This window comes from Nematolebias whitei, chromosome 1, assembly GCF_014905685.2.
Source record: "Nematolebias whitei isolate Nwh7 chromosome 1, NemWhi1, whole genome shotgun sequence".
Taxonomy (NCBI): domain Eukaryota; kingdom Metazoa; phylum Chordata; class Actinopteri; order Cyprinodontiformes; family Rivulidae; genus Nematolebias; species Nematolebias whitei.
The window spans coordinates 78,040,838-78,055,910 of record NC_056498.1 but is presented as its reverse complement, the minus strand read 5'-3'; the positions used below and the strand labels follow the sequence as shown (position 1 = coordinate 78,055,910).

At 43.1% G+C, this 15,073-nt stretch overlaps 1 protein-coding gene across 3 annotated transcripts in view; it reads right to left on the bottom strand.

Moving 5' to 3' along the window:
* Positions 1-4,689: 4,689 nt before the first annotated feature.
* The window catches only part of rtn4a (reticulon 4a), a 50,234-nt gene continuing 39,850 nt past the window's right edge, over positions 4,690-15,073 (bottom strand). For all 3 annotated transcript variants that reach the window (XM_037680632.1, XM_037680640.1, XM_037680648.1), the window contains 6 exons: positions 13,421-13,628; positions 6,664-6,802; positions 6,256-6,325; positions 6,128-6,174; positions 5,983-6,041; positions 4,690-5,595 (listed from right to left, as the gene is read on the bottom strand). In XM_037680632.1, coding sequence (XP_037536560.1) covers positions 5,553-5,595; positions 5,983-6,041; positions 6,128-6,174; positions 6,256-6,325; positions 6,664-6,802; positions 13,421-13,628 — 566 coding nt within the window. In that variant the 3' untranslated portion in view covers positions 4,690-5,552. The remainder of the gene's footprint in view (positions 5,596-5,982; positions 6,042-6,127; positions 6,175-6,255; positions 6,326-6,663; positions 6,803-13,420; positions 13,629-15,073) is intronic.

Here is a 15,073-nt window from a genome sequence, read left to right as displayed (position 1 = left end):
TCGTAAGTATGTGAAAGGTTGGTTTTCGGTCAACTAAAATGTTTACCGAGAAAGATGTCATGTTTAAACTTTTTCAGAAGATTACCAAGAGTTGACTCCACGAAGTCTGCTTTTTTGCAATAATCTCTCTGTCAGTTGTTAAAACAATCTCATTCTCTGACCTTGGCTTAGATAACATCTTACGTCACAAAACCACTCCTCTTTCTGGTCCATCCACGAATCAGAAAGCTCTGAAGTAAACTCGGAAGTAAACTCATTTAAAATGTGACGACTTCCCGGTTCTCAGAGAGTGCAGTTAGTTCTCAAGGAGTTCAGAAGAGAATTCATGGGGAATTCATAGAGTGCAGTTAGTTCTCAAGGAGTTCAGAAGAGAATTCATGGGGAATTCATGGAGTGCAGTCGGTCCAAGAGATTCCAGAGAACTAGAGTTATGGAGAGTTTTGGAGTTAGAGTCTGAGAAGATCTGAAAGAGTCTGAGAGTTGCTGACAATGAAGAGTCAGAGTTGCCGAGAATCCAGAGACGTTTTGGGATTATAATTCTGTTTTGAACTAACCACGCACGACTCTCCAAGGATTTTAGCTGTTCTCAACGGAGACGCTGATATCAGTCTGAAGGATTCTTACTGAGGTGATCTATCGTCAACAAGGTAACGGTTTCTTCTTCGACTAAAGTGTACCTGGGATAAGCTGAGATACCTGATGGGAGCGTGCAATTTCTGGTCAAACAGATTAAATTCCCTCACATATTCCTCTGTAAGATAAATCTCAATTTCCTCTTAAACTCACCTCTCTCTCATAAATCAGTACAGATATTTTTAGAAATATCTGAAGCAAAGTCCTCAAATCACCGCCGAGTGATTTGAAGTTCAATATTTGTGAAACTGTCTGTTATTATTTTCATTTTTGCCAAATTAATGTAAATGTTTGATGTTAAACTTTGATTCTGAAAATAAATGACTCCATTCATTTTGGTGGGTCAAAGGTAAATAACGTCTCTCGTTCGCATTTCTGTCAAATTCAATACACGACATTACACAGTCAGAAAGATGAGGAACTCGTGAAAAAGTATGCAAATATATCTCATATATTTGTACTACAACTAGTGACACGTACCTACGTGACTCACTACACCAGACACTTGGAAAACAGCCTTTGTTCTTCCTTTGCTGAAGGGAGGTGACCCCACTTCACTGAACAACTATCGATCAATCTCTAATCTCTGCATTTTAGCCAAGGTTCTAGAAAAACTGATAAACTCTCATATCAAAAATTACCTGGACTCATTTAACATCTTACCTGGTCATCAATCTGGTTTCAGGAAACAACACAGCTCAACGACTGCTTCACTGAAGGTTCTTAATGACATTGTTGAGGCAATGGATGCTAAGGATTATTGTGCTGCCCTTTTCTTAGACCTGTCTAAAGCTTTTGATACTGTGGATCATAACATCTTGTGTCATAAGCTCTCAGAAATCGGTTTCTCAGAACACACCACTGGATGGTTCTCTAACTATCGCTCAGACCGGAGGCAATATGTTCAACATAATGGTACTTCCTCCAGTTTTTTAATAGTCAACAATGGTGTACCACAAGGCTCAGTCTTAGGACCCACTCTCTTTACAATCTACATATGTAATGTTGGTAAAACATCCCTGATGCATCCATACATTTCTATGCTGATGACACAGTTGTTTATTGTCGAGCTAAAACAGTTGAAAAGGCTTTCCAGCTTTTGAAATCTGCATTTGACATCATCCAGAATGATTTGTTCCGTCTCAAACTTGTCTTAAATGCCGACAAAACCAAAGGGATGCTTTTTTTTCAAATAGGAAGTTGGTCCCAGCAGTTCTTCCTCTGATTTCATCCTCAAATGATGTCCCCATTGAGTTTATAGATTCCTATAAATATTTGGGTATCTTGGTCGATTCACATCTCTCTTTTAAGCTCCATGTGGAAAACTTGGTAAAGAAACTGAAAGTTAAACTGGGTTTCTTTTTCAGAAACAGATCCTGTCTAACTCTGAATGCTAGAAAACGCCTTGTATCTGTGACTTTCCTTCCCTCCATTGATTACGGTGACATTATTTACATGAACGCTCCTACAAGAACCCTGCAGATGTTGGATGCTGTCTATCATGGTGCACTAAGATTCAAAACTGGCTGTGATTATCGTACCCACCACTGCATCCTGTATTCACTGGTTAACTGGACATCATTAACTTCACGCAGACTCTCACTGGTACATTTTCATCTTTAAATCACTTCTTGGTCTGCTGCCTTCATACATCTCCTCCTACATGTCTCTGAGTGAGTGCAGCTACAGTGTGCACTCTCAGGACATTATTACCTGCAGTGTTCCCTCAGTGAGGACTGAACTAGGCAAAAGGGCCTTCTCCTACTCTGCTCCTGTTTCCTGGAATATCTTACAAAAAGTTTTGAAGCTCTCAACCTTGACCTCTCAGAGTGGCTTTAAGAATCTGTTGGACTCCTGGCAGGGACCAATGCAGACATGTTCCTGTTTTTAGTTTTTCTACATTTGCCTTATAATATAGCTGTTTTTTGTTACTTTTTTTTTTAGCCATCCTATTTGTAAAGAAAAAAAAAATTGTATGACTTTTTATAACTGTTTATTGTTGTCGCTGTTGTCCATTGATGTCATCTTTATTTGTTGTAATCATGTCTCTCTTGTAAATGAGTCCTCGAGGCTCAATGGGATTTACCTTTCTAAATAAAGGTTGAATGAATGAAAAAAGAATGTAAGGCGGTGTAGAAGAACAAAAACAGGAACATGTCTGAATCGATTGTTGCCAGGAACTTAACAGATGTTTGAAGAGAGGTCAAGAGTTTCAAATCTTTTTGCAAGATATTCCAGGAAACAGAAGTGGAGTAGGAGAAGGCCCTTTTGCCTAGTTTTATCCTCACAAAGCAGAAATAACTGAAATGTTGCGAGATAAGGTGAATAATGCCATTATGTTTTGTTGATTTTATGATTTTTACTCAAAAGAACTCCGAGAGAACGAGTTTGGAGTATGGCTTTTGTTTGTTTTTTAAATTTCTTTTGAACCGATGACCCAGGAGGATGCTGAATGTGTCGTTAAGTCCATCGACACAGGGGCGTGAGGTGATGCTGGCGTTACCCACCTGATTGGACTGTTTGCCCTGGGCGGGTTTTCTACCACATCCATAAAGCATCCTAACTTGCAAGAGATGATAAAAGTGATAAAAGTCTATGAACCATGGCGTGGGGGTTGATGGAACTGTGAAAGGTCACAGATGTTTTTCACTTATTAATGTCTAATGTATATGAACTATGTGTGGTGTTAAGAGTGTTTTGTCTGGACAGTGGAGCTGCAGAGACATGGGGCCTTTCACTTGATAAACTCAAGGCCCTAAGGTGCTGGAAAGCAGTTGTCTGACGTCGCCTCTGTCTGATAACCAGACATCAGGAGATAAATTGTGGTGAGAGGTGTTGGTGGTCCCTGATATAGAAAGGTAGATCTCCATGAAGAAGGGTAGAGGTGCACCAATGATCCTGCTGACAGTCTTCACAATCCTGTTTAGCTGATTTTTCTTGTAGCTGTTATAGCTATCAAACCAGGCTGTGTCTGAGGGTGCTTTTAATGGAGTCTCAGTAGGAAACCCAGTAAAGACTGAGATAAGCAGGGAAGACCTGTCTTCTTCAGTTTCTTGAGGGGGTGAAGCCACTGTTGTGCTTTACTACTGACCGGTCTGGTGCTAGTACTAGAGGCGAGGTGGTCGTCAGCACAAACTTCATACTGCTGACCCTCTCCATAGCAGACCCGTGGATGTAGTGGTTAACGGTGTTTGCTAAAATTCCTGAAATCCATCAGTCTCATTTGTTTTGTCCATGTCGAGTGCAGAGGTTGTGGGACCTGCACCACAAACTGCTCAACCTCCATTCTGTATGCTGACTCGTCATTGGTGCTGATCTGTCCCAGCGATGTTGATCCCAAGTCTGCCAGTACTGTCATGTGTGAGCAGACAGAACAGCAGGGGGCCCAAATAGCAGCCTTGCAGGGAGCCTGTGCTTACTGTACAACTGCCCAACCTAGCTTAGTGTTGACACAACTGTGCTCCTCTGAAAAACATCTTTGACTCGTGCTCCATCTCCAGAAAGTAGGTGTGGTCTGTCACACACACCGTGTCTGTGATTGTAGTTTTGCTCTAGTCCGTTCAGTATTTCTGTTCTTTGTGTAGCCCACCTTTGTCTGGGTTACATTTGAACATTAGTTTCGACATGTCAACACTTTTTGCGCCAAGCTGTGATGGAATGTCAGAAACGGGTGTTTTGATCCTCCTCCCCCCAGCATCTACTTGTGAGGAGCAGCTTGTTAAGCCATGAGGAAGATAAGGATCTGTAGACTTCTTGATAGGATCCCTGGCAGTCCTAAAGCTGACCAGGTCACATCCTTTGCAAACCTTCCTAACAGCTCTGATGTGAATTGTGGACCGTTGTTGAACCGCACCTCATCTGGTATTCCATGACTACGATCACAGCTTCTGACATGGATCATTTCTCTAATGTTAACTTCTAATAATGCAATCTTATTTCTTTGCAAGTGGACAAACTTAAAATGGGTAATTAAATTGTTTCAGATCATTTCCCTGACTTGGAACTGAAGGAACGTAGTTTTGTTATTCTGACTCGTCACAAATGGATCAGAGGCGGTTTCTTCACCTACAAGCTTTATTGATAACTGTTTACATCTCACAAAGCATTCCACAAACATGACTCCACGCTGGGAGCTTTGAATCGTCACAACTGTTGAATGAAGAAGTTAAATCTTTCACAATTATACTTGCAGAACAAACAAATGCATCAAAGTTTCTCAAAGTCACATCGAGATTTAAATTCATGAAGACGTCGGCTCCACAGACGGTTCTGTCGACTAAAACCTACGTGTTGGTTTTTAAATACGTGTTTTTTGATGAATGTAAACGTTGCAGAGTTTCTACGAGACAGCAGTGATGAGATGAAGATTATGAGGTTAATGTTTTTTCTGATGTTTCTACCTACGGTTACTCAGAAGTAAAGAAGATTTTACCACCCCCCCACCCCCATCAGGACCCCAAGACGCTGTTTGACGTGTTGGAAGCAGCTCACCAAGAAAAACAAAACGAGCTTGAAGCTTAAGGGACGAGAATTTTTATTTTTTTTAAATAATCTGAAATAATCTAGACGAGCAGCTGCGCTGGAGGAGCTTCGGACCACTGTGCACTGGGTAAAAAAGGGGCGGGGTTTACTTTAAACGCAGTTTGAGAGTCCGGTTGGCTCACAGAAACAAACATTTGAAACAGTTTCAACAAAACGACGACGGAGGAGACGAACGTCAGCGAGCCGACTGAAAGTTCTGAAAAAAAAGAAGAAGAAAAAACAAAACAAAAAAAAGGAATTGTTAAGTTTTATTTATCTGACAAAAACACTAAGGGCTGCAACCACACCACGCCTCCCCCCCTCCTTCATATCAGACCCCCTCCCTTCCTCCATCCTGATCAGGTCTCCCTGAAGCTGAACTCAGACTTCCTGTTCCTTCACTCCGTTTTGCGTTTCAGCCCAGGAACTTTTGCTTGAACTCTGAAAAACAAATAAAAAGTGACTTTTACAATTAAAGTTGTTTATTTCACGTTAGAAACACGCATCGCCCAACAAACGAGATAAAACACAATGCAGGTTTGAGCAGCTGCTTTGACTTCAAATCGTCTGAAAGTTAAAACATTTGATCATTTCACAACAAAGAATGATTTCAGGTCCATGAACATTTTTCAGGTAAAACTCTTTCTCTGACTTGAATTAATTTTAAATGCTTCCATTACAAACAAGCGTTCACACTCAAAATATTTTTCATCAATAAAGACTCATGTAGACTTTAATCTGAAACATCGTGGTGACGACTTTAGTTCAGGATTTATTGGATTATTTAACCGAAGCTGATAAAACTGAACCGTGAGGACGTCGACTTACTTTTCCACAACGTCTTTGATCTGATTGTTGACCAGAGCCAGGTAATGATCGATCTGAGCCTGAAACAACAAATCACAACTCAACAATCTGCAGCTCATCACTGGACTAACTTTACCCACAATGCACCAGACAGGTGGGCTCGTACCTGGTGTTTCTCGTAGATGATGGGGCAGCTGAACGCTCCAACCACACCTGGAGAAACACAGAAACAAACTACGTCAGCTGCAGGGTCATCAGCTGGAGTTGTAGTGCATGCTGGGAAAAGTTGCTCACCCAGAATAAGGATGGTGAGGCCGTTGAAGAGGGCACCCACGTAGGTCAGGATCCACATGAGCACGGCAAACTGCAGACATGGAGGAGAGGGGGGGTCAGACTGTTCCACATCAACACAAACCTGCTGATCCTTCTTTAAATTAGTGACCAACGTCTCCCTGATGGGTCACGATGAAGGACCGGTCCAGTTTCTACAGAGCCAACTAAAGAGCTGAGTCTGGAGTTCTGACAGAACAGGAAAACAAACAGGACTGAAAACTGATCCAGACCTGTTTAAGACCTGCTGCCAGATATCCGAGCCAGAACTATCAGGACATCCCATGATGCTCCAGGAGAGATCTGGACCCACTGGAACAGTGTGCGGTTCTGTGGCCTCGTTCATGACCTGCGGTCCCATCCAGTTCTCACCTTGATGGAATCGACTAGGTCCTCGACCAGGAACAGGCGCCTCAGTTCACCGATGATCTTGTTGAGCTTCTCCAGAACCACGTCACTGTACTTGTGGACCACGTCCTCGGACAGCGCCACCTCCTGGTCCAGGTACTGCCTGAAGGGAGGAGAAGAGCAAAGTTGTGGACCTGGTTCAGGATTCAGTTCCGTCTCTGGGTAAGCCCTGAAACTCCGAGCTGGATTGAATCATTAACCCTTCATGAGCTGTGACACCAGAACCAGAACACCCTAATGTTAACTTAATCATTTAATGTTAACTTCTAATACTGTAATCTTATTTCTTTGCAAGTGGACAAACTTAAAATGGGTAATTAAATTGTTTCAGATCATTTCCCTGACTTGGAACTGAAGGAACGTGAGAGCCATTATCTTTACCCACTTCCTCCTTTTTGGGTCACTGGTGCCCATGTCCAGCCATTACTGCGTGAGAGGCGGGGGACACCCTGGACAGGTCTCGAGTCCATCACAGGGACACAGAGACAAACAGCCATTCACTCTCTCACTCACACCTAGGGACAATTTAGAGTTACCAATCAATCAGTCAAACATGTATGTTGTTGGTCTGTGAGAGGAAACCCATGCAGCACAAAGAGAATTCAGAACTCAGGTGCTGGCAGACATCTTTAACACCTCACTTACCCTGGAGACAGTTCCCACCTGCCTGAAGACTGCCACCATCATCCCAGTCCCAAAAAGCACTACAGTGACTGGTCTGAATGACTATCAGCCAGTGGCCCTCACCCCGATAGTCGCTAAATGCTTTGAAAAACTGGTCATGACTCACATCAAAACAACCATCAACATCAACGAGGACCCTCATCAGTACGCATACCGTGAGAACCGATCAACAGAGGATGCCATCTCCTCTGTGGTCCACACTGCACTCAACCACCTGGAGCAGAAAAACTCTTACGTCCGTATGCTCTTTGTGGACTTCACATCCGCCTTCAACACCATGATCCCCCAAACCCTGATGGACAAACTATCCACACTAGGACTAAGCCCCTCCATTTGCAACTGGGTACTAGACTTTTTAACAAACAGACCACAGTTAGTGAGGATCCACAACCTCTCCTCCTCCACCATAACCCTCAGCACTGGCTCTCCTCAGAGATGTGTGTTGAGCCCCCTCCTGTTTACTCTGCTCACGTATGATTGTGCAGCTACCCATCCAGGCTGTCACATTGTAAAGTTTGCAGATGATACAGCGGTGGTGGGGTGCATCACAAACAATGATGAGTCCAGCTACAGGCAGGAGGTGGAACACCTGGAGAGCTGGTGCAGAGAGAATAACCTTCACATCAATGTGAAGAAGACAAAGGAGATGATTGTGGACTTCAGAAGGAACAAAAACACCTACCCCCCTGAACATAAGAGGATCTGCGGTGGAAGTGGTCTCCAGCTACAAGTACTTGGGTGTACACATGAATGACAACCTCAGCTGGAGCAACAACACCACCAGCCTGATCAAGAAAGCTCATCAGAGACTCTACTTCCTCAGACGGCTGAGGCGAGCTGGTCTGGGAAGCTCAGTCCTCACCTCCTTCTACAGGTGTGCAGTGGAGAGCATCCTGTGCTCGAGCATCAATGTGTGGCATCGAGGCTGCACAGCTGCAGAAAGAAAAGCTTTGCAGAGAGTGGTGAAGGCTGCACAGAAATCTGTTGGAATCAGCCTCCCCACCATCACAGACATCTACACCTCCAGATGCAGGAAGAGGGCCACCTGCATCATGAAGGACCCCACTCACCCAGCACACACACTTTTTGCCCCACTCCCCTCAGGAAGGAGGTTAAGGAGCATTAAGTGTAGAACCACTAGACTGAGGAACAGCTTCTACCCTGAGGCTGTTAGACTCATGAATCTCTAACTAGAATAATCACTGTGAAAAATCACATCATGTTGCTGCTGATCTGTTTCATGTTGCTGCTGATCTGTTTCAATGTTGATGTGTTCATGCGTGCACATCTGCTCACAGACTCATGTTCATGTTTGTGCTGATGTTCAATGTTTTATGTTATTAGTGCATATTTAGTTGATGTTTTTCTTAGTTCATATCTTAGATGTTATTACTGTTTTTCTTATACTTTTTATTGTTGGATGTAACTGGGACCCTGTGTACATAATTTCGCTCCACCACATGTACCACATGAGGTGCGAATGACTAAAGAAACTCTGACTCTGAGAACATGCAAACTTCCCAGCTCGCCTGTGGGGGCGCTGCACCAAGAACTACAGAAAGAAAGACACAAAAACCTCTGAAGACACGTCTTCTTCTTCTGGAAATAAAAGTAAAAACGGAGTGGCATCAAGTTTTAGGAGTTATATTTTGTCATTTTTCCAAAATGGACTTAGCATGAGCAGAAGATGAGACAGAAGACCATGGAGAATATTGTTTTTCCACACAAGGCAGCTGACTGCTCCATATGAGGTCAGAGAAATGCGTGTTTGTTTACCCTGAGGAGCGGGGCTCGGTCTGTTTACATTCACACTGTTCTGGAACCGCGCTGGAGTTCTCTTCTACTGGACCAAGACCTAGGTTTTAGCCCGGGCCAGAGTTCACCTTTTTGTTCCGTGACAGAGTTTGATGGCGCGTTCACACCTCCCTAAACGAACCGGACTTTCTAGGAAAACGAGCTAGAGTTCGATTAAAGTGGACTAAACGGGGCTGGTGTGAATGCACCCTAACATGTCCTCCTGTCTACTGTTTTGTTGTCTTTACTTTATATGTTCTGTCTGGAACAGGCCCCTCTTGTAAATTTCATTAACTTCATGCAGACTCTCTCACTGGTACATTTTCATCTTTAAATCACTTCTTGGTCTGCTGCCTCCATACATCTCCTCCTACATGTCTCTGCGTGAGTGCAGCTACAGCGTGCGCTCTCAGGACAAAGGCAACTTGAGGTAAGTTTTATTAATTTTGGATAAGTTTTAAAGTAAGAATTAAATTCTAACACAAAACATGTTTCTGTTTATTCCTAGCTTTAAAGTGGATATTAAAGTGATACATTTAAGTGATTGTTTAAAGTTATTTTATATTTTTTTAAATAAGGGGCAGATAAGATTTTTTTCTTCTTTCTGCACCCTTTTCATTCAATATTTTGTTTTTGATGATTTTTTTAAATTGTTTCTTTTAAATGTTAAATGGCTTTAAACATCTGCTAAGTTCATGGCATAAACCAACAGACAAGTTCCTGTTTTTAGTATTTTACATCACTTTATAATGTAGCTGTTTATGTTTTTAATATATATAATTTTCAAATCACATGTTTTTTTATGATTGTTGTACTGATAAATATCTCCTGGAGGGTAAACTATATCTTGGCTGCAAATATCAAACTGTGAAATCCTTCGTTTTCTACAACTGATAGGAGTTGGACATTAATTATGAAGTTTAGCAACTTCTCTGTAAACATTTGAGCTCCGTGGTTTCAGCGATGTGTTTTTCTTGTTCAATCCGAAGCAGGCAGCCTGATTTGGGGCAGCTGCACTCAGTCTGTCCCTCCTCAGAGACGGGCAGACTGAGCGGGGCAGATTGGGCGCGGCTGGCCGGGGTCGAGTCACCTGTTGTGGGTTGAGCAAAGAGCAGCGCCCCGCTGAAGCCACGGAGCTCGAATGTCCATCGTAAAACTAACTTTACAGCAGTTTAATGTGGCGCTATGGCTCTGCAGACATTGCACGATGCCGTCTTGTTTTGTGGTGTTTAGTGTAAAATAATTCCACACAGCGAACATGTTTAGATGAAAAGTTTGTTAGCTGTTAGCAACAGTGATGCTAACTCAGTCCTCACGTTGTAGCTGGCTGCAAACTATGAACTGGATTTCCTGAATGTGAGGCAGGTCTTATTACTCTGGGTTCATGAGACACGCCGCTGTTCAGGAAATCCATTACATAGTTTGAAGCCAACGTGCTGCGCAACCACAGACATCATGGATCGGAAATATCGGCACGTGGATCGGAAAAATCCGATACGTAAATTATGCTGGTATCGGAGGCCGATACTGGATCGGCCGCATCCCTAGTCTATTGTTGTCCACATTCTTTGTTGAAATCGGGTTTCTCTTGTACTAACCGGATTCCAAAAAAAGTTGGGACACTAAACAAATTGTGAATAAAAACTGAATGCAATGATGTGGAGGTGCCAACATCTAATATTTTATTCAGAATAGAACACAAATCACAGATCAAAAGTTTAAGCTGAGAGAATGTATCATTTTAAGGGAAAAATCTGTTGTTTCCAAATTTTGTGGCGTCAACAAATCCCAAAAAAGTTGGGACAAGTCCATTTTTACCACTGTGTGGCATCCCCCCTTCTTACAACAGTCAACAGACGTCTGGGGACAGAGGAGACCACTTTCTCAAGTTTAGAAATAGGAATGCTCTCCCATTCATGTCTAATACAGGCCTCTAACTGTTCAATCGTCTTGGGCCTTCTTTGTCGCACCTTCCTCTTTATGATGCGCCAAATGTTCTCTATAGGTGAAAGATCTGGACTGCAGGCTGGCCATTTCAGTACCCGGATCCTTCTCCTACGTAGCCATGATGTTGTGATTGCTGCAGAATGTGGTCTGGCATTATCGTGTTGAAAAATGCAGGGTCTTCCCTGAAAGAGATGACGTCTAGATGGGAACATATGTTGTTCTAGAACCTGAACATAGTTCTCTGCATTAATGATGCCTTTCCAGACATGCAAGTTGCCTATGCCACAAGTGCTCATGCAACCCCATACCATCAGTGATGCAGGCTTCTGAACGGAGCGTTGATAACAACTTGGGCTATCCTTGTCCTCTCTGATCTGGATGACATGGCGTCCCAGTGTTCCACAAAGAACTTCAAATCGTGACTCATCCGACCACAGAACAGTCTTCCATTTTGTCACACTCCATTTTAAATGACCCCTGGCTCAGTGCAAACGTCTGAGCTCGTGGAGCTTGCTTAGAAATGGCTTCCTCTTTGCACTGTAGAGTTTCAGCTGGCAACGGCGGATGGCACGGTGGATTGTGTTCACTGACAATGCTTTCTGGAAGTATTCCTGAGCCCATTCTGTTATTTCCTTGACAGTGGCATTCCTGTTTGAGGTGCAGTGACATTTAAGGGCCCTGAGATCACGAGCATCCAGTAGAGTTTTACGGCCTTGACCCTTACGCACAGCGATTGTTCCAGATTCTCTGAATCTTTTGATGATGTTAGGCACGGTTGGTGATGATAACTTAAGTCTTTGCTATTTTACGCTGGGTAACTCCATTCTGGTATTGCTGCACTATCTTTCTGCGCAACAATGCTGGAATTGGTGATCCTCTTACCATCTTGGCTTCTGAGAGACACTGACACTCTGAGAAGCTCTTTTTATACCCAATCATGTTGTCAATTGACCTAATTAGTGTTAATTGGTCTTCCAGCTGTTCGTTATATGCTCAATTTCCTTTTTCCAGCCACTTATTGCTACTTGTTCCAACTTTTTTAGGATTTGTTGACACTGAAATTTTGAATCAACATATTTTTCCTTTAAAATGTTACATTTACACAGATTAAACTTTTGATCTGTCATCTATGTTATATTATGAATAAAATAGACATTTTCCATCTCCACATCATTGCATTCAGTTTTTATTCATAATTTGTTTAGTGTCCCAACTTTTTTGGAATCCGGTTTGTAAACGAGTCCTCGAGGCTAGCCTGTAAAGGTTGAATTAATGAATGAATGTCATGTGTTTTTTCTAAATCCATAAAGACACAAGAGAGTTCTTTCTGACCCTCTCTGTACTTCATCAGCATCTTCAAAGCAAAGAAGACACCTGTGGTGCTCTGTCTTGCCATGAAATCATACTGCAGCTCAAAGAGAGTCACCTCTCATAAGTCTTGCTTCCACAACTCTCCCAGATCTTCATTGTGTGACTCATCAACTTAATTCCCCTGTGGTTGCTACAACTATGTCCATCACCCTTGTTCTTAAAAATGGTCACCAGCACAATTCTCACCTTCAAATATGTCATTGAATATTTGAGTCATAAACTTCACTGCCATCTCTTCAAGACATTTCCGAACCTCCACTGATGTCATCAGGTCCTATTGCCTTCCCCTTCATTCTTTTCAGAGCTTTCTGGACTTCACCCTCACTAATCTCTCCCACTTCCTGGTCCAGTTTCTATGACCTCTGCTCTTCTTTCTCTTTCATCAATAGCTCCTGCGGTGACACCAACTACAGACACTCTTCGGTTTAACATGTTCTAATGTTCAAATTAGTTTTAATCTGTTCTAGAACCATTCTGACTGCCAAGGTCAAATTTATTATTTTGTTCCTTAAAAGAATTCATTTGAACCAAAGTCGTTCTTTAAAACAAACTAATTTGCTCTCATCTGTACTTCCTGCTTCTCTCCGTCTTCCAACAACCATCGATGAAACTGGACGTAGTGTGAACACTATGGGCTTTATGTCTGTGATGAACATTTGTGACGAGGGCTGTACAGTCATCACCGGCTTCTACTTCCTCTCTGTTGTGGGAGTTGGTAAAGAATCGGAGTGCACCTCAGGATGAGACAGGCAGCTGGGTGTGATGGACGTGTCCGACGTCTGTGAAGGTTCACCATGTCCTGGTATTAACCTGGTTACAATTTATCTAATCAGGTGTGTTTTGGAGTCCACCCAAGGACAAGTAAAATAAAATAAAAGCCCATCATCACCTGGAACACGTCTGCAGCGGCCCACGTGGTACTCACTTGAATGGGTGTCCTTCATCAGACTTCTGGATGGCCTGCAGGATTCCTTTGTATATCCTGAAGCAGATGGTGACGGAGAGCAGAGCCAGGCCGATGTAGGAACTGACGCTCACGATGCTGCACACCGTCAGGGAGAGCAGCAGCAGCAAGGAGGCTCCGAACACCACGCCTGTCGTCTTCACGTCACGCCAGTACAGGAGATCCACCACTGAAGGAGGAAGATCATACAACCATCAGGTATGTCATCCTGAAACATGCACCATGTTTCTTCTACTGGAGAAGTGAGCTAGAAGCCGAGCGGTTTCACCCTGCCAGTAGATGTAGTCTTTGAAACCAAAGAAGAGAAAACTCTCCTGAACGCAACACATGAAGCTCACTTCCTGTTGTGTGAACTCGATGGGGAGTCACCTGGTCGTGGTGGGACAGGAGGCGGAGTTCTGATGGATTTCAGGTGTCCCCAGGAAGACTCCACTTTATAAATGTGACTATGTAAGTGGAGTCTTTCAAGCAGGGGGTGGGGAGGACACGTGGCCTAACCCCCCCCCCCCCCCGGAGGAGAAACTCACTGCAGGATCTGACTCAGATCTGAGGTTTCCCCCTGAAGGTTCCTCATCACGTCAACCCTAAAACTGCCTCTGATGCAGTTTGACGTTTAAATGTTGAAACGTGGTCAGGTTTATGAAAATTTAAGAAAACTACTCGTTATTCTAACTGCACAGAAAAAACTTTCTATAGTGCAGGAACTTTTAACACGCACAACAAAAATATAAATATCTGTAGAAATCAGAAACAAATCTGAAGATACAATCTGTGTCTGCTTTATAATTTAACGGTTCTGATCACATTAGTACCCAACTATTTGATTAGCGAGCACTAAATACAGATATTAATGTTGTGAGGGAGCTGAAAGCACATTCAGAGGTCTACTGTGTAAATCCTGGATGTAGGACCTCCTGCTGATCTGCTCTGAGCCCCCTGACAGCAGTTAGAGGGTTAAAAAATAAATGTTTTAAAACATATGGTTCACAATCCTGCTCCACGCTGGTTAGTCGTCACTATCTGCATCGTTTTTATGTCTATATTTATGATTTACGTCATTTAGTATTTTGCTTTGTGTTACCTGTTGTTCTGTCTGTACAGCACTTTGGTTGGCCTTGTCGCTGTTTTAAGTGCTCTATAAATAAAGTGGTAAGATATTTGAATCCTTCCTAATAAATAAAGATAACTGGGGGGTGATCTGCTCAGGGCCCCACACAGGCCTTGGAGAGATGTTCCGATTCAGGGAAAACAGCTTGTAACCATCAGACTGTTCAATGAGCTCTCTGCAGATTTCAGTAAAACTGATCAAAACATGCTAAAGTCTCCATAATAAAACTGATCTGAGATCAGCTGCTGTTCCTCACAACCAGACCGGGTCCAGACCTGCTCAGAATTTCTGGTTGTACTCCAGCTGTAGCTGGAACCGTCTACAGTCTGGAACTGTTCTGATAGTTTCTGATATATTTGTGTTTCTGGGCTCTAAACAGGCCATCTGTCTTTACTGGGTCCATGGTCCAACTGGAGCCTGAAGCTAAAACCACAGAAACTGGGCCTGACTGTGGACGCGGGACCTGGGGGTTCTCCTGGGCCTGACTGTGGACGCAGGACCAGGGG